Here is a 20,394-nt window from a genome sequence, read left to right as displayed (position 1 = left end):
GGATGTAAATCAGTTTGAGCTGAGTGCCATTGACAGAAGTTTTGAAGGCAGAAATCCTTTTTAATTCAAGGACCCTCCACTTTGGGCATCTTGCACTTGAGCAATTCTTTTCATTCTTGCCCTTGGCAAGAAGGAACACAGGACCTCCCTTCTGTTTGCAGCAAACATCTTTACCTGATACTTTCTGTCGTTAAAAACCTTCAAACTTAGAGGGCGGTGGAAAATGGATGTATTCATGAACATCTGAAACTGAGGTACATCTGTGAAGACAAGGAGAAGAAATAGCCTTTTCTCCCTAAACAAAGCAAATACCCAAAGCCAGTGTGCCGGTTGTTGTTTTTTTTTTTTTTTTTTTTTTTTTTTATGTGGGTTTCTTTTTCTGGATGCGTTTTTGGTTTGCTAGTAGATGTAGCAGATTTATAAGTTAGTTCCTACTGCTTGTGTCTGATTGTATCTCTTTGGGATCTTGGGTTAGTTCCAAAGCGTATTCATGGAGCTAACAAGGACATCTGGTTAGCTACTCTGCTTGCCTGCAAAGACCTCTGCTTACAGCAGTTACCTAAAAATTGAAAAGGTGAGAGTTCTCATGATGAATCAATTTTGTGTTGTATTTCACTTGGAAAAATGTTACACATATTTCTCCCTAGAGGTATTATACTGCTGCATAAATTGTGCAATAGGTTGTATATTTGCTTATCTTTTTTCCATATTCTGGAAAGTATTAATGCTATGTTGATAGTCTGAGTCAGACTTCACTTTGATCTTCCATGTTCTGTGATGCAGTTTATCATACGTAACACAAAATTTGGAAAACCAGACTATTTTGTTCACTCAGACCCTTTCTTCTTGTATCTGCACTCTGTAGAAGAATCTGACAAAAGTATCTCTTTCTGTCCTGTCACTCTGCTCTTCAGTCAAGCCATTTATTTATTTCAGGATATTTAACCATCTTTGCCTGAACTGTAGTGGTCACAGGTATATTTGGATCCAATCCCTGTGTAAGTACAGTTATCAATTTTAATGTATTAACCGAATATTTTAGTGAGAGGAAGGTAGGGAAGATATTTGAGATGTTCAGAGAACACTTTTTTTTTTTTTTTTTTCTCCTTTATGTGCCATTTTAAAGATGAGTATGTGGTGTAATTCTTTTCTGGTTAATGGTAATGCAACTATGGTGTCCTTTTTCAGCCTTCTAGGACTGCTTTTCTCCAAGGAAAGTGAGATTGGGGTGGCATTAGTTGCATGTGTTACATGTGTATCCACTCAAAAGAAATTGAACTGAGAAGTAATTTCTGTTATGCTTCAGGCATAGACAGTTTTTATCTCTGTAAGGGTTTGCAGAATTACAAATGCTTTAATCCTCCCTAATGCTTGCTGACATCCATACTAACAGATTAAAGACTTAATATTATTGTAAATCTATACATTACCTTAACATTTATGTGGCATAAAATACCTCCTCTTTTTGAATATGCTGTAATTTTCACTTCTGGACAGTTAAGACTGCAGAGAAACTTCTAGAAGTAGCTTGAAATGGGTTGAGAATCTGTTAATGTATCAACTCCACATACTATTGTTGTAAATGAAGGTAATGACTGTCTACCCAGATGCGAATCTTGCTTCTTTCTTCTCTTATAATAACTATACTACATCCGTCCAGCTTGACAGCTGGTGTACAAGGTCTAAGTAATGTAGTAAATTTAAGACACTTTTAGCAGATGCTGTAGAGCTTGCAGTTCATTACTACTTACATCATTGAAAGGGAAAATGGGTGCAGGTTGAAAGGAAAAAATGTGCTCTAGCTGGGAATGAGACTTTTTGTAAGATTATGTAATTAATATAAATTTGCTTTTCTGTTGTGCGCTTTTCCAGCTAATAAACTTTATTTACCTAAAATTCATACTAATCTTTAACCTTGTATCAAAGTTTTGAGCAGTTTTATTGTTAATATTTTATTAAAAATATTTATTTTAATATATTTTTCCTAGTGAAAGGATTAATATTTTAAATCTGGTGCAAATCAATATTGTCAGGAGTAGAAGTAATCTGTGCATGTGACAGAGAGGGAAACAGCTTGCCTTCCTCCTTTCAGGATATTTTATATATGTTAAAATATATTCATAAATATTTTATAATTATAGCAATAATATATAATTTTATTTTACACAAATATATAATTGTGCTTATCACATAGATGATGAATCACAACCTCCTGTTTCATAGCCTCTGTTGCAGAGGACATGTGAAGAGCTTAAGTTTGGTTAACAGCACCAGCTTGCTGTTCAGTGTGTGACATGTTCTGTGAGCTCCTATTTCCTGCACTTAGATAATATTTGCTTTACTCAACTTTGTTCAGTGAATAGGGGGTAGGTAATCATAGGGCAAATGTTAGACTGTATGGTACTTAAAGAAAAAGAGGCTACTATCTGACTACAGTAAATAGGCTTGTATTTGCGAGCCCATAAGCATTTACTTTAAGAATAGTGAGTATCCTCTGTAATGTGTCCTTCTGTAATAGTACCCCCATACAATTCTGTTAGTCTTTAAATTCTGGTAATTTAATTGTGCATTTCTTGTTATGAATCTGTTTACAGTTACTTGAATTACCCACTAGTGGATACATTTATAATAGCGTGTGAAGATAATCAGTATCAAAACTCGTGCAGTTAATTCTTTTTTTCTTTTTAACAAAGATTTAACGGTTTTTCAAAAGTCAGTCATGGATCTTATGGCTCAGATTTCTTCATACAGATCTTCTCTCTTGTTCAATAAACCATTTTTTAAATAAAAACTTCAGTTTATTACAGTGACTAGCTTTTTTTTTTTCCATTTTTTTTTTCTACTGCACAGGGAAGGAAAGTAAATAACTTTAAATTTTGTTAATTCAGTTTCACAACTCTTTCATTCGAGTATGGAATGAGAAAACAGTAGGAACTGGAATATCATGACTTCCTCTTATTGTTTTTGAATAAAAATAATAGTCTGCTAGTCCTAAAATTTTGAAAGAAAGCAAAGCAGAAACAGCAATTTCTGTTACCAATATCAAATATTGTTCTTTGATTTCATCTTAATTTTAAATATTAAATTCTTAATTTTAATGAACAACCAAAAAGAGAGCAGATAAACCTAGTATATTTAATATAAATGCCATTCTTCTAAAACTTAACTGAATAGTAAGGTAGAGAAATAGAATTTAGTAAAAGTGTGTAAAGGAACAGCTTACTAAATGCAAAGCTTAATTTTTATTTTTTTAATTAATAAAACATAAGATTCTGAAAATTTTAGGATTGCATACATAAGTGTATTTGGTACGTCATCACAATTTACCAATTTATTAACCATTCATTGGGAAAATAAAACTTACAGGTGCAAAACAAGATTAGCATTGATATTAAATCAGGGATTTCTGCTGGCTGACATACATCATTAAAACTGCTAATTTTGAACAGCCTGCCTTGATTCTCTATGACAGATGTACAATCTGAGTTGCATTTTCCTCATCAGGTCTTGCATGTGAACAAACAATCAGTCTTAACTTAGGTATTATGGTGTTTTAATGTCCCTAGCTAGTCTGCTGGGTCTGTTGACTGCAAGTCGTTATCAAACAGCTAATCAATTCTGTGTTGTCTAAATACTATTTCAGGGGTGTTAACTGAATATGGGTAATGCATGTTAATAAAACAGTGCTCAAGTACTTTAGTGGTATTGATTCCACAGTAAAAATAGTTCTCAATATATATATATTTCATCACAAAAGCAAAAATAATTCTGTATAGGTATAGAAAGCAAATCTAATAAAAGAGAAAATGCTATCTTTACCTGGTCACCATGTACTACAGAATTGCAGTTGAACCAACTTGACTACTACTTTATCCAACTGATATGTCAGAAGCTTTAAAACCTACTGATAGATTTATTTCTTTACTTAAATATGAAAGTTGAGTTCTCTCTGGAATGGCAGGTTACTTGAAGTTCCTGAATAATGTCTGAAGAAGTGTTCTGAAAGTTAAAGCAGTTAATGAGCATAGCATTACATAAAAAAGTGGGAGAAGGTCAAAGTTTGTTTAGTAGATCTTCTTGTTTTAATTTGAAGTCTACATTTCTAGTTCTTATATGATTTCTCTGTACAAAGATTGAGGTTATGTTATGAAGCTATTAAGGTCAGAAGGGGAAGAAAAATTAAACAACGTTGAGGATAAAGGCTCTTCACAGCTCTGAGGAAGAAAATGTGCTGTACTGCCAAATACATTTGTAAATTTTATTAGAAAAAAAAAAGGAAAGGTACATTTAATAACCTCTAGAAATGGAAATGATTGTTTTCTGTGATTAAGCACCGAATGCCTGATTTATGTATTTATTTTTTTAATTTTATTTTTTACTGTCTGATTCACTGATTCCTGAAATGCTTTTGTGAATCTATGATGTAACTTTCACGGAACATTGTCTTGCAAAGTCTGCTAACATGAGACTAGTTTTCACAGGTTATTTTCTTTGAGCTTTTGAGAAATTTGTGCGTGTGTGTATATAGCCTCTTTCTATATAGATGCAAATGACAGTAAGGTTGGAGACTGTAATCCAGCCTTTACCTGCAAAGATATTATGCCTTTTATAAACATAAATTGCATTTAATATTAACAAAGGATACAGGAGACAAGATACTTGTTTGTCAAGCAACTATGCATTTATGAATTTTTCCTTTAAAAAAAAAAAAAACATTAGATATTGCAATGAATGCAGTTATAAATCCAGAAATGTTTGCAAGTGGTCTTTATCAAAGATCTCTGGAAGATGATGTCTTGCAATAAATCTGAAGTTACTTATAAGTTGCTCATAAATATTAAGGCACTTTCTTTTATCAGCATATCCTGAACTACAAGTTAGCAATTATAAGTCGATTTTCTGGTGTTTCAAGATTATACACAGTGATCGTTTCCCAGAAATTTTTTTAGTTGCCTCTCAGTTAAAATACTTTCTATATTACGCTGTTTTGCTGTGTGTTTGTTCAGTGTGGATAAGTTCAAAGATTTTTATTTTTTTTTTATTGGTGGATCAACATTCTGCCCCTGGGCCAGGGCAATCCCAAGTACACACGCAGGCTGGGTGGAGAATGGATTGAGAGCAGCCCTGAGGAGAAGGATCTGGGGATGTTGGTTGATGAGAAGCTCAACGTGAGCTGTCAATGTGCGCGTGCAGCCCAGAAAGCCAACTGTATCCTGGGCTGCATCAAAAGAAATATGGCCAACAGGGTGCGGGAGGTGATTGTCCCCCTCTGCTCTTCCCAGCACAAGAAGGATATGAATCTGTTGGAATGAGTCCAGAGGAGGGCCACAAGGATTCTCAGAGAGCTGGAGCACCTCTCCTATGAAGACAGGCTGAGAGAGTTGGGGTTGTTCAGCCTGGAGAAGAGAAGGCCCTGAGGAGACCTTATAGCAGCCTTCCAGTACCTAAAGGGGGCCTTCAGGAAAGATGGGGAGAGACTCTGTCAGGGAGTGGAGTGATAGGACAAGGAGGAATGGCTTTACCCTAAAAAGAAGGTAGATTTAGATAGATTTAGATTATGTGCTGGGAAGAAATCATTTACTGTAAGGGTGGTGGGGTGCTGGGACAGGTTGCTCAGAGAAGCTGTGGATGCCCCATCCCTGGAGGTGTTCAAGGCCAGGTTGGATGGGGCTTTGGGCAACCTGGTCTGGTGGGAGGTGTCCCTCGGTGATCATTAAGGTCCCTTCCAATCAAAATTATTGTATGATCTGTATTGCATATGTGTATATATATTCCACTAAGTATTTAATAATGTATTACATTACACTTTTATTGGGTTATGTATATAATGACAAATTTGCTATCTGCTATGCAGTGATCAGCAGCCAACATACATATTCTGGCATTCATATGCAGTGCTTTATACCAAATAAACTTGATGTTCAAAATCAGTTTTCTTTAGCTTTTTGAAAAAACTCAGCATAACATTTTTGTTTCATCTTCTGTTTTCTTAATGACTGTCTGTTTTGCTATGCTTTATTGCTGCCATGAACAATGTGCAGTGGACAGGTAAAGATAAGAAATTAATCATATTCTGCTTGCAAATAGTGGGACCCAGTTTCATGTTGTGAACTGCAAATGTTCTTATGTTCTTTGAGTTCTGCTGCATTCTGGACCACATTCCTTGTGTTAAGAAAGTAGTAAAAAAACAGATCATGGTATATCCTGTATCTCTAAGATTTTGAGAAAGAGGAAGAGTTTAGGTAGAGAACAGATCATGTAACGGGAGGAGAGAGCACGTTTTGCAAGCAGAGATTGAGAACCATTTCAGAAGACTTTTGCCCTTGGCCAAGCACTTGCCAGTGTTTGTGAGAAAACCACGCTGTTGTTACAGATTTCTCCTTGCCCCATGTTACTTTAACGAGCATGTGATTTTGGAACTCTGGAAAACTTGCTGCATCCTTCAGTTACCACACACCTCTTCTGAGGCATATCACGTTAAATCCCTCTCAGAGAAAGAGGACTGTGAATTGTTCATGGGGATGATGCTAGCACCTTCCTATCACTCCATGTCATACTCCTAACCTTATACACCTTACTTAGTCCCTGACATCCCTGTTGTCACCTTGTTGTGGTTTGCCCTGGTGGGCTGCCTTACCCAGCCTATTGCCCACTGGTGGGGCAGCGTCAGAAACAGAAAAGACCTTGACAATGTAAGCACTACTCAGCAATAACTAAAACATTTGTTTTACCACAAATCCCAAACATAGTACTATATGCTTATGATGAAGATAATTTAGCTTTATCCCAGGCACCACCGTTGCACATCTACATCTGTTTCTCAGCTTCAAACTTCCTGATTACCAAGATTTTTCTGCTCTACGCTTGTAGCACTCAAGCCACACCACTTCCTTGGTTATGTCCAGAAAAAGGGTGTATCTGTTACTTGCTTCTGACCTACATCAGCCCAATGTCTAGTAGCTACAGCATTATAATAATTCAGAAGCAAAATCTGCTGCTGTAGCTACAATGCCAGCATATGAATGTGGCTATATTTTGTCATCAGTCTTTGTGTTGATCTTTTTCTTCCAGTTCAGAAAAAATGTGCAATGTGTTGTTATAGTCAGAAGTAGCATGTGTGCCCTCTCAGTGGCCCCCTATTCAGACCAGGCGACAGTCTGTGGCAGTGACTCCATCTCTGTCACGCTATCTTTCCATGCTTGAACTGTGTTGGTTGAGAATGTGAAAGGGTTACAGGATACATCATGGGAAACACGTTGCAGATTAACCACCACAGGTTAACCAGATGCTGTGAATTGCTTGACTTTTCCAGGATATCAAGTGAGGTGATTCCAGATCTTAAATGTTTTCTGAAATATCAATCTCTACTGTACAGTGGGCTCTACGAGTATTTCAGCTGTGTTGAAAACCAGTTATCTGAGGCATCTCTTGTGGTTCACCTGAAAGCATATGTCTGCTCTGAATAATTTTTTGTAGGGAAAGCTTCATAAAAAAAGGCAAGATTATAAAGATTGTAGTCATTTGTGCGATGGGACTTGGTCAGCTGAAGTTATTTCAGCAGTTCCTTCAGCATGCGATGAAGCTGGTGCTCAAGAGAGTTAGACTTAGAACCTCCACAGAAGAAGAAAGGAGCGTGAAAGGCGTGTAATCAGAATTGAAAAATACATGTTTTTATTCATGTCTTTTTACTGGATTAATATGAGACCAGAGTGTAAGAATGACTATCAGATTCTCAACTTAGACGCTGTGCAAAGTCTGAGAAAATCATGGAAAACAAACTGTACAAAGAAGTGGATTCTAAGAAGCGTCACTGTTTAGACCCCTTGGGCCTGGGTTGAAGTGCAACTGGTTTGTATTCGAACAGAACCATAAATGTTGAGTTCCCTGAAATGAGTGATAGAGGTATGCGCTGTGTGTGCTCTGTGTACAGGTAGTACTTGCTCAGTTGGGACAAATTCCAGAATCCCAGAAAGGCTGAGTTGGGAAAGAACCGCTGGAGGTCACCTGGTCCAACCTGTGCTCAAGCTTGGAGCTGCTTCCCAGGACTATGTCCAAGTGGCTCTCCCTCCAAGGAGGGAGGCTCCACAACCTCTCTAGGGAACCTGATAATAAAAACAAAGACCATTTCTAAGGGTTAAATGAAATAGTATGGGCAATAGTACTGCTTGTTTAACATACTTAAAAATAGCTTCAAATCTCACATGTATCATGGAAACTGTTGGAAACCATTGACTTCAGAGACTGTATCCGTTTACACAGCTTGTTAGCTCTAATCTCACAAGTACTTTAAAAGTGTTAGAACTAAATCCTTTCTGATAGTGAAAGGAAGTATTTAAGGGACATAGTAAGTACATTAAATCTGTATTCACTGAACTGTCTTCTATTCCTGCTCTTGCAAGGCAGGGGAGAGGAAGACAACATGTAGATAGTTCCATCTTTCTTAAATTAGAGAAACAACTGGCTGCTCTACTGTTATATGCTTGCTACATAATGGAGCATATTTGGAGACATAACTGTATCCCAGCCAGCAGATAGCATACTTTTCAATTTAACATGTGGTAGCTAGATGGTCTCTTGCTTTATTGACTGATTCCAGCATCAAACATTAAGTTTAAATTTGATCTACGTGTGTATGGGAAAGTGATTTCCTACTAAGTCACCTGCACAAGATTAATCAGAATTTTCAGTTCCCCCCCTTCTCCCCATATAAATACTGTATAGCTACTTTACCAACTTATCATTTTAGTTCTCTGTAACTAAGAGTTTATGTCCGGTTCTCACGTAGTAAGGCACCAGTAAGGCTTCATATCTCCTGATTTATTATCTACAGAGAAGACAGCATTTTGTTGTTGTTGTTGTTCTTTTTGTAGCCTGATGGTGAGGAGAACTTCTAGGTCTTCTCATGTAAACATAGTAACAGCAACTAGCATGTTTTTTTTTTCTTTTTTTGTTTTCCTTTTTTATTTTCTTTCTTCTGACAAATCTGCTTCTATTTCTCAGAGGAAAAGGGGAGAAGGGATAACTGGCAATTTGTCACCTATGCTATTTACTTATTTTTCTCAATGTTGAATGTATAATATGGTTTGTAATTCTTATTTTTTCTTGTCCTTCTTTCTTACTAAATCCTTTGCCAATTGCTATTTAGCAGAAGTGAAGAATATGTCATTTCGATGGCATTTCAGATAGATATTATGTTACATTTAAGGGTACATTTTGTTTGAGAAAAGATTATATATGTTATTATATGATTTGTTTTTATTTTAGGCAATTATACTTCTAACCGAACTCATCAGAGAGAACTTCAGGAATAGCAAATTGAAACAATGCCTTTTACCAGCACTTGGGGAGCTTCTTTACCTCGTAGCCAGTGAGGTAAGACTGTCAAATGATCCTTACAAATTTCTTTAACAGATGTGGTGAAAAAAATCCTGTGGAATAGTAGATAAAAAAGCAAGTGATTTTGCCATTTGCATTCTCAAGAGTTTCTTGTTCTTGTATGTTCTGTGATACTTTTTTACTTTTTAAGGAACATACCGATTCTTTCATATACTTCATTTGATGTAAATTTAATCACATTCTTCAAATATAGAATTTTAACTTTGTGAAGCAGTTCCATCAGTCTCCATAATGACTTCAGGCCTCCAAGTGGCAGATGTGAGACTTAGAACGTCTTAGCTAGAGACCTTGATTAAATAAGGTATATCAGGACAACCTATGATATCAATAAATTAATATATCTAGTCCAAATTAGATCTTGTTTTACCATGGTTGGAGTCACAGTGCTGTGGAAAAGAAACTGGAATGATCCTGGCCAATTTCAAAAGAAATTATGGTGATAGCTGACTAGATAGCTGACTAGATTTAAACCTACAGTCTAAAACTGGTAATGTACTTAAAAAAGTTACTTATAGTGAAGAAATACTATTAATAGTGGAACTGAAGATGACAGATCTTCTAAACCCTGGCCTTTCTTTTTCTTATTTCAAGAATAAAGTAGTTTCTTTAATTTATTGGAGGTGAATGTGATTTCAAACAGAAGAAACCTAGCCCTAGCTTCTCTGAAGAATTTGTCTTAGATGCATCATCTGGTTGGTCTGAATGCTATCACGTTAGTTTTCAGTCCGTGAGGTCACTTTGTAAAGGAATGAAAGTACCAAATAGATCTGTATTTTGACATTTTATAGCTCAACTTCCATGTTGTATTGTCCTCATCTAGTCTCCTTTGCATGTTCCATGAGATGAAGTGGTTGCCTTTTTTGTGTATGTTAGTAAGCATCATCATTTACTGGTTAGACAGTTGCTAAAATCTCTGTCAAACACACATGTTCTGAGTCACAAAACACGTTCTCACATTGAGAAATTGTGTTATGACAAATATGTCCACAGGGACAAATTATTTTTAGCTGTTTTCCTTTTTTTTTTCAGTTTTCCTTAGAAGAAGAAAAAAAATATATTTAGCTTGCAATCTGTCTGATGACGTTATATAATCTTTAACCACTAATAAAAACAAATAAACCTAAAACTCCAACTTGAAAACTATATATGGCAAGAATATTTTGAACTTCTTGATTTTATTTTAAATTAAACTTTTGTGATTAAAACAAATCTGTCTACATTGGCTCTATAATAGCAAAGTAATTTGAATGCACTGACCCTAACACATTTTTTTTTCTTCTGAAAATGTGAGCTGGGAAATTTTCAAGTCTATATGTATTTCTGAACTTCCTAATGTTTGAAGCATGATAGCTTGTTCTAAGTGAAAACTCCATATTTCAGGAAGAACTATAGCAATGTGTTGAACTGCTTTGAGTTAGAAGTTATTAGAGAATAGAAAGAAAGATTTCTCTACACTTATGATCTTAAGGCACTAAGTCTTGGTAAAACTTCAAAAATATCAGTGTGATTTGCGTGCACTAACACTTCAGTCGTATTTTTTCCTTTTTTTAAAAAAAGATCTTTGTAAAAAGCTTTTAATTTTTCTACACTGTACCTGTGTAGCCTCAGAATACTGTAGTGTTGTAGACATTTCATTGTTGGCTGAACTGCAGAACAGTAGCATGGAATGACCTTGCCAAGATTACACACCAAGTCAATGGTAGTATAAGAGGTAACAGTAACGTTTATTCCCAGTTTATATCTTCAAACGGCAAAGCTTTTTTACACCTTAACTAACATATGAAAAAGATAACTGATTCATTAAAAACTGCACACAAGCTGTATTTTATTTTTATTTTTTATTTTTTAATTTTCTTCCATTTTGATGTTTAGACTGCTTGATTGTCTTATCAAGTTGCTAAACACTTATCAATTAAGCCCTTAACTTTGGGAACATACCTAGTTTTTATTTATTTATATTTTCCCCTAGCATTTTGCTAAGTGTTTCTAGGTCTTACCTCAACATTAACATGAAATAATGATAAGATAATTTCATTTTCAATTGATATAAGCATTTGGTAAATCATAAATTATCCAACACTTAAACTATCAACTATCTAGGTACACAGTGATTCATTAGGTTATATTATGGGGTCTCTGCTGTTCTGTGGCTTAGAAAATACTGGAGAGTGCAGATAATCTTAGTGGACCTTTGCCATCCTAAACTTTGATATTGTTCATGTACTTGTGTATCAGATCTCATAAATAAGATCTTGCACTCTATATATGCATTTTTCTTCCAAACAGAAGCCAAGAGCAATTAAGAGTAGCGTGAGTGGACTCCAGAGAGGATGTTCTATTACTCTTAAACAATTTGCATTAAGGGAAACCTTTCAAGTTCTATGTATTATTTCTGTTAATTTCGTACTGTTAGTTTTTATTAGGGTGAAGAACCTAAAGTTTAATCAAAACCAGCATGAGCTGTGAGCGAAATGTAGGAAGATCTTGAAATGTTTGTTGATATATGTAAATTTATTAAGTGTAAAAATGTGTAGGTATGCTTAAGTAATTAAGAATAGTGATAAATTTCATTTTTTATTTCTAACTTGACACTAAAACTTACAGAAAGCTATTTATATGTTTAAAGAACGGAATTTCCGGACTGCATTGTTTCTTAAAGCTTTTTTTTTAAATATATTTAATATGTGTAGTTACAGAAAACCTGTCAAAACTTCTGATTTAGTTAGATGAATAAAATGAGAAATAGGCCAATGCTTGTTACGGCATAGGCTGCCATTTTAACTGTCTTCACTCCTAGTCTTGTCCTTCCTCTTCTAGGTGGAGGCTATAGTTTTGGAGTTGCTGATATCTCTATGATGTTAGTCTAGATATGGAACTTGTTTCGGTCAAATCATAATGATACCTGCTAAATTTGAAAATTTACAGTAGGCTACTTGGGGGAAAAATAAAGTGGAGTTGCAGAATCAAAATCTTGATACAAATAGCAGTGAATCAGCCTCTAGCAGGGTGATTTCAAGGAAATATACATAAGGATCTTGGAACAGTGGTTGATATGTACTGAAAGATATTCCATACAGTAAGTTTTATTAAATGTGTTGTATCTCTCTGAATGACTTTGAATGTTTTTTTCCAAAGTGAATTTACTTTATTTTAGCTGACAAACAAAAATAATTTTGTTTGGTATAATTAAATTTAAGAGAAACATTATTACATTTAACAAACAGTTGTCTCTTTCTGAGGTAATCAAAATGGTTGAGAGGAGTGCAAGATCATTTTATATGTACAAATTAGAAGGAATTAATGAAACCCAGAAATATTAGGACAAATTCTGTAATGTATTTTTGGAGACTTTATTTAAAGTAATAAGATACCATTTTTTGTGCTACACGTGAAATAACATTAAACAGTAATACTGCCCTGCAATTTAATATATTTTCTAGCATATGGTAATTTGAAAAGTATATAATGTGAACCTTATTAAGAATGTTACCCATTTTTATGTGTGTGAGATTATTGTGATTTTTTGATTTAATCATATCTGCTGTTGGCTTCATTTCAGGAGGAAAAAAAAGAGCACCCCAGAGAATGGTTTGTTGTTCCCTCAGCAGCTTACACTGTGCTAATGAGGTGTCTTCGGGAAGGGGTAAGGCTCTTTCATTGTCCTCAATAGAATTTCTCCACTGTAATAACCCTTTAGGCATTGTATGAGAATTGTAGCCTGCAGCACTGCAGTAGCTTGTCAACCAAGTATTGCTCTTGAATTTAAATAATGATGATAAGACCATGACCTAAGCAGGAGATGAATGCAAAAATCCAATGTTGTCTCTGTACATTCAACATTTATGTATTATTGCTTGGTTTTTGAAAATGGTAAATAAAAATTACTGTTAGTAAATATGGAATTTATTAATGCTGTGACTTTCTTGTGAGAAGTGTTCTGAATGTTTGTAGTACCCTCTTGCAATTTATTTTTTGTATAGTTCATTTTTAAATGAGGTTTACTTTCGATTTTAAAGTGGCTGATACAGTTTTTGAAAACAGCATTTTTATCTTACTGGGTTATTAGTGCTCTTTTGAGGCCCCAAAGTAGTAACTAGTTTTATTCTGTTAAATGTGCCATGCTATATTCTTAATTTTTCTTGGTGATGATTTAACTGTGTTACAAAAAGGGAAGAAAAACATGCATATAATTCCAATTTGTAAAATGAACAAGAATTGAGTAGAGGGTTGGCATTTGCTGTTTATATGAGACCACTTGACTTTATTTTTGCCCAAGGCAAAGCTCAAGGCAGAAAACATGATGGAGGTTGCTGGAGGGGGGAAAGCAAGAGAAATACCTTTTTTCATCTTTTTTTTGAGATCTTTATTGCCTACAGATTGTGATTAATAGAGGAAGAGTCTAGATGCATTTTAACATCTTCAAATCTTCAGGCGATCAAGAGCACACACCTGTTTTTGTATTGTGGACTATTTGGAGCTCATAATTAAAGTAAAATGTTATTCTAGGCACCGTAGTCAGAAGCTATTTAATTATAAATTTATTAATGGAAGACTTGCTATTTCTGAATATTCGGTGTAAAGGAACTAAAAGGAGATATCAATAAGACACTAATTCTTATAGAATTAAATCAATTCTTAGTCCTGAAACTTGTCAAAATTTTCTTAATAATTTATATTAATATACTTTTCTTGAAAAAAAAAAAAAAGAATAGAAATACATTTCCCATGCAATTGCTTGAATTAATACTTCTGTAAACTTGAAGTTATGTCTAGGTGAACCAAGCACAGATTTCTACAGTTGCTGTCTGCGAAGGTGCTAGTTGTTTGTAATGTTTAAGATGTTTAAGTATTCATGCTTGTTTGCGTGAGTACAGTGCATATGTGCTATTACAAGTTCCTCTGTCTCAGTTGTGGCTGCCTCGGCTTTCTGGAACAGCACCTATATCTATATCTATATCTATAAATATACCAAGTATTTCATAATATATGGGAATGAGAGATCAACATTCTACTTACTATTATTAACTTGTATAATGTCTTTTGCTATTTTTTTTGTACCACTCTTGTAGCAACTCTCTTGTTATCCTCCGTAACTTTACAAGTCACTCCTCTTTCTTGGAAAATTATGTTGCAGCATCTAAAACTGGCTAGTTAAAATCATATTACTGTTAGACATCTGTTTGCAAGAGATTGTAGTTTTTTAAGGAAAGAATAATCAGATATAAAAACAAGTTCCTGTGCCAGATGCTTTGGATTTAAGGGTAAAAGAGGAATGAGCAAAGGAAAACTGAGAAGGATTTTAAGGTAATCAATTTAATTTATGGTGTCCCTTTTAAATATTTGTTTGTTTCAAAACATGTAAGACTATTGGAGTAGATGTATCCAGGATGACAGTATATCAGACTTTTCAGTCTCATTATTTAGTGAAAAACTAGATTTCACCATCTTTAGCAGAAAATGTTGCACACAAATAAATTGATTTCATGATTTTTTATGAAAAGATTTATGCAATGTCATAAAACTGACTGAGAATATAACCAAATGTCTCAGTTTTTTTAACGTTTTTGAAGCTGTAAGACTTTACGATGTGATGTACCTCTGGAGGTCATCTAATCCAAGCTCCTGTTCAAAGCAGGTCTCAATAGATCAGATTGCTCTAGGGACATGTCCATTTGACTCTTGAAAATATCTAAGAGTGGAGGTCCAATGGCCTCTCTCAGCAACCTATCTAGTAGTGGACTACCCTCATAGGAAAAAAAAAAGTATATGATTGAAATTTCCCACGTTACAAATTGTGGCCATTGCCTCTGGAGGCTGAACAGCTCTCAGCCTCTCCTCGTATCTTGTATGTTCCAGTGCTTTGACCAACCTGATTCCCTTATGTGGTGAGGATGTCATTGGCACTGTGGACAAGAGGAGGGCGCTGAATATTGTATGCCTTGATTCTAGGAAGGCTTTTGACACACTCTCCCACACACCCCTTATCACCAAATTGGTGAGAGATGGGCTGGATGAATGGAAGATGAGGGGTGGTGGAAAATTTGCTCAAGTGATCATTGTTGCAAAATCCATCTGGCAGCAGTGTCCCTCAGAAGTTAATACTGTTTAATGTCTTCAGGAATGGCTGGAGTATATTCTCAGCAGGCTAGTGGAAAACAGCGAATGGATGGTAGAGGGGAGTAGCAGCAACAGGCTGGATGGCAGGGCTGCTATTCAGAAGGACCAGAGGAGACTGGAGAAATGGGCTGATGGGGAGCAAATGTCAGTAAAAGGATTTTTAAGATGCTAGAGTAGAAGACTGAGAAATTATTTTATCAACAGGGGATCACAAGTTCAGTTTCAGTGGACTCAGTGCTTCTAGCACAAGGTGGAATTTGATTTTGAGTTCAGGCAAATAACAAGTGTGTTCAGTGGTGTGTCAAAATAAGGAAATTGGTGTACTCCTATAAAAGTCAATAAGCCCAATCAGACATGTTTAGCCTTGGTATAACGTTACAGTTTCTCAAAAGCCATGTAATAAATATTCCAATATGTATTTACTAATATTTTCCAATATTTATTTACTAATATTTCCAGTAGTGACACAACATTTCTCTTCCAGGTATCTGTGTCTAAAGTTCAACTTTCAACTATTTGTGTGCAGTCTTTAAGATAGCAGGGTCATGATTTATACAGCTGCAGGTGTTAGTTCCTACAGCAATTAAAATAAGATTATTTAATATACATATTCTCAAAACAGACTTCAATGATTTTTCAGGGCTCTTGTCCTCGTTTGCCTTGTTAAAGTTTACCTCTGTGGTCAGTGGGCATTCCCGTGTTAGGAAGACGTGAAACATAAAGGGTATTCTAATTTAATATAAAGTACATAATGCTAATATGGCTACCTTTTTCCTTCCATCCATTTTACTTAACTTATTGCTCTCTACAACTACCTGAAAGGAAGGTGTGGGGAGCTGGGGTGCGGCCTCTTCTCACGGGTAACTAGTGATAGGACTAGAGGGAATGGCCTCAAGTTGTGTCAGGGGAGGTTAGGTTGGGAATGAGGAGAAATTTCTTCTTAGAAAGAGTAGTGAGGCATTGGAACGGGTTGCCCAGGGAGGTGGTGGAGTCACTGTCCCTGGGGGTGTTCAAGGAAAGGTTGGACCTGGTGCTTAGGGACATGGTTTAGTGGGTGACATTGGTCATAGGGGGATGGTTGGGCCAGATGATCTTGAAGGTCTTTTCCAACCTTAATGATTTTGTGATTCTGTGATTTATTTGAAACACCTTTGCTAAAGTTACCCGTGTCCCCTTCACCATAAATATATCATCCCATCTCTTATTTGAATCACCTCGTTGACTCATATTTTTTACTTTTTGTTATCACATTGAATGTTCAACCTCCTCTTAACTCAATGAGATCTCAACTTTACTTTTGCCCCTCTTCACGCTTACGTTCCAGTCAATCCTCTCATGTGTCTGCTCCCACTGTTTTCTCCCTTATGTTTGACCCTTGCTCCCCTCAGATCTCCTTAAGCGATTTTTTAGATAGTGCTCATGGAACTAATAGTCCTTCCCATATCCAGACTGCTTTTTCATGTCGTTTTTCATTTTCCTTGTCTCACTTTGGCTTGGATTATGGTGCTGTGGCCTCAACCTTCCCTGAGACTATCACGCTGGACAGTGGAGTCAGAGACTGCATGCAGGCCTCCTTCTAAGCCCGTGTGAAAGCAGCAAGGAACTATTGAAACAGCTGTCAGGAGCTTGGTGTCCCTTTCTGCTTAAAAATGGCACGTAAATATAGGATACAGTTATAAACAGTTTAAGTAATTGCTTTGTAGAACCTGGAAAACAAAACAAAACAAAACAAAAAAACACAATACAAACAATACAATTGCATGGGTAAATTAATGAATACAACTATAGCTAATTTACTGACTTTTAGAAAGTACATAACCCTCTCATTTTAAGAAAGGCTGTGGAGAAAGTATTTGAACCAGAAATAGTGAATGAGGTTACAAAGGTTAGTTTTCTCCCTCTTAATGTGTTTTTCAAGGTACTGTGTAAGCAGGATTTTTAATAAATTAGATTTTACCAATAAGTTATAATGGTGGACCTTTCTCTCTTTTATGTGGACTTCTTCCTTTATGAGGGAGCAAGATATAAATCAAAGATTTTTGGTTCTGAACTGATAAAAACTTTTAATAATAAAAGGTAACTTTAAAAAGTATCTTCCAATATGTAATATAAGGCAATAATAAATATAAGGCAACTGTATAAATGATTTATAATGTATATTTCTAGACAGAGCAGTTCCTTTACGGTGAATTTGGAGGAGAAAGGAGAATTTGGATGACAAGAATAGCTTTATGGTCTACTTTCTCAGAAAGTATAGGATAAATTATAGTATAAAAGTGATAGTCTGAATCATATATATTCTCACTTTTATTTCTTCTTTATGTACCAATTTTCTACTTTACTGACAGAATTGCCTATAATGTAATAGTAGCAGTCTAAATCACACATATTATCACTTCTATTTCTTCTTTAGGTATCAGTTCTCTAGTTTACTGACAGAATGTTTTTTTATTTTTTCCACAAAAGGTATTTAAAATGTTATTTCCACACGTTCCTTCTTTGTGGATGCTTTATATTGCAAATTGTTGCCAAATTAAGATTTAATTCTTAAAATTGTGAATGCTTAGGATGCTACAGCTTTACTTCATTAAATTATGTTTGTAATTTCTTTTTATTCTGTATGTTGGCTTAGATGAAAGGAAGAACTATATAGAAGTTGATTTAGAATATTGATGGAATGCATTGTTACTTCCTGAATTTTTCAGTCAGCTTTTCCAACATTTCTTTATCAGTATTACATTTTTACTAAAGTGCATGTATCTATACATAGTACAATATGGAAAAACTATTTTTTTTTATGCCTAAGCTTGAAATGAAGTTATGATATTTTTATGTAGTATTGTTGTTTAATGTAGGGACAGTGTCTTCAGCACCTCTCAGACTACTAGTGCACTGTTAGCTTTCTCACAATCAAAAATCTATATATTCAGTAGATGGTCATTTCAAAAAATGAAGGTAGATCCTTTTATAACTTTATTTTGTTTATTTTTATGTCACAACTGGAACAGAAAGACTTGATTAAAATAAATTATCTTTTAGCAGTTTACATCTGTTTACCATTCTCGTATTTTGCTTTTATACATAGGTTCCTTTTCACTGAACATCCGTGACTAACTGAAAACAGACACATCTGCAAATGTTCAACATGGCTGAAAATTAGAAGCTCTATCTTTAGTGCAATTTATAAAACTAGTTGAGATCTAAAACAAGTGAAAGTAGAGTGCTTCTTTTTGATACAGTTCTATTCATGGATTTAGATTGGATGCAGTTCATGATATAGTCAAAAGTAACAGTTACATACAATCTCTTTACTTGTATTTTGAAGATCCTTTTTTTTTTTTCTTTTTCCACTACCATAGCTTATGTCCAGATAACTTGACAAGCTGCCTGCTTTAGTTAAGAGGTCAAATATTAGTTTAGGTCAGGCTTTCCTTCTAGAGAGCTAATTAAGCAGAAAATGGTGCAAGTCTTAATTATTTAGGCAGTGCTCAGGAATAGATCTCAAGAGAGTGAAGATGGACAATCTCATGTGGCAGCAAATGGAATTATTACGACAGCCTCACTGAGTTTTTAGAGCATTGTGATCATATATAACCTTTTTCTAGCCAAAGAATTAGGACTATGTATTGCATTTATTAATTGTTGCTGCCTGTTCGAAGTAGCAATGGAGCCTCAGTCAGTGTTCCTAGTGATCAGTTACTGTGTAAGAGAGATTGAACTTGACTATTAACCTTTCAATTATGGATTTCAAATGCATATAGTTAATATGATAAATTGGTGTATTTTTTTTACCTTAACTGTAAGAAAGAAAGAAAAAAAGACTGAAATTCGAGAGTTTAATGCACAGAAAAAGATATAAAATGAACATTATATATAAAAAAAGTTCTCAGAAGCTTAATTTTGGTAAGTATGTATATGTATTTTGGTATTTAATAGACTGAGATGATTCACTATGTTGCAGTAATAAAAACTGTGTAAAACCAGAGAAACCTGAATCCCCTTTGCTTTCATGGCTGTAAATCAGAAGTAAGTAGAAGTCAGAGTTTTATGATAGAGCATAATTGGTTTAGATGGGAGTTGGTTCTGCTATTTCTCTTACATATTTTGAGTAGAGCTGTAGTACTTTGGGAGAACACGAAGGATTAGATTTAAAATTGCGAATAAAAACTTTTTTAACAGCGCTACACCAGAGTTTCCAAACATTTCTACATCAGTGTCTGTATTTTAGAATACATATTTCTGTAGGAGGAAGAATGGGTATTGAATATATTTTTAATAAAGTGTATGTTCTCCACTTCTGGATGGCTTTTGTACCACTTTCTGAAAGGTTTCATTATCATTGCTCACAGTTGTTGGTGGGTCTGATTGTGAAGATAAATGTCAGAAATCCAAAGGGTAGTGGTAGGATAATGTGGAGATTAGTATAAGAAAGAACTCCATTAGATGTTATGATGAATTATTTGTGAAGCCAGGCTCTGAGGTAGACTTGACAAATTAAATTGGTTGTCCTTCTCATATTAAAATTCACTCTTGCTGAACTCATGAGTGCTATTTAAGACATTGTTGAAGGACTTCACTTATTCACAGTTAAAGATGGAAATAAGGTGAGGCAATGGACAGCCAAAAATACACTAGGAATGAATCTTCTAGTTTTGTTAAGGTTTTAAGTGGAAGCAGAGGCAAGAAAAAAAAGTAAAGACTGCTTTGAAGTGACCTGTACTAAGGTTCCACTTGGGTCAGTAACAGTAATGTTGAGGAAAAATGACTGCCATGTGATTTCTGTGATACGCTGATGTCTTGTCCTTATTCTGACATGTTTTTTATTCAACAGAGAAACTGTAGAGTGTATAGTATTACGTAGATATGTAAACTACATTTGCA

General features: G+C 35.0%; 1 protein-coding gene across 9 annotated transcripts in view; it reads left to right on the top strand.

Moving 5' to 3' along the window:
• ULK4 (unc-51 like kinase 4) overlaps positions 1–20,394 on the top strand; it is a 242,747-nt gene that overhangs the window by 37,033 nt on the left and 185,320 nt on the right. For all 9 annotated transcript variants that reach the window (XM_035549727.1, XM_035549732.2, XM_035549729.2 and 6 more), the window contains 2 exons: positions 9,265–9,372; positions 12,956–13,039. In XM_035549727.1, the coding sequence (XP_035405620.1) occupies positions 9,265–9,372; positions 12,956–13,039 (192 nt within the window). The remainder of the gene's footprint in view (positions 1–9,264; positions 9,373–12,955; positions 13,040–20,394) is intronic.

The sequence above is a fragment of the Cygnus atratus genome, chromosome 2, assembly GCF_013377495.2.
Source record: "Cygnus atratus isolate AKBS03 ecotype Queensland, Australia chromosome 2, CAtr_DNAZoo_HiC_assembly, whole genome shotgun sequence".
Taxonomy (NCBI): Eukaryota; Metazoa; Chordata; class Aves; order Anseriformes; family Anatidae; genus Cygnus; species Cygnus atratus.
This window is presented reverse-complemented; position numbering and strand designations above follow the sequence as displayed.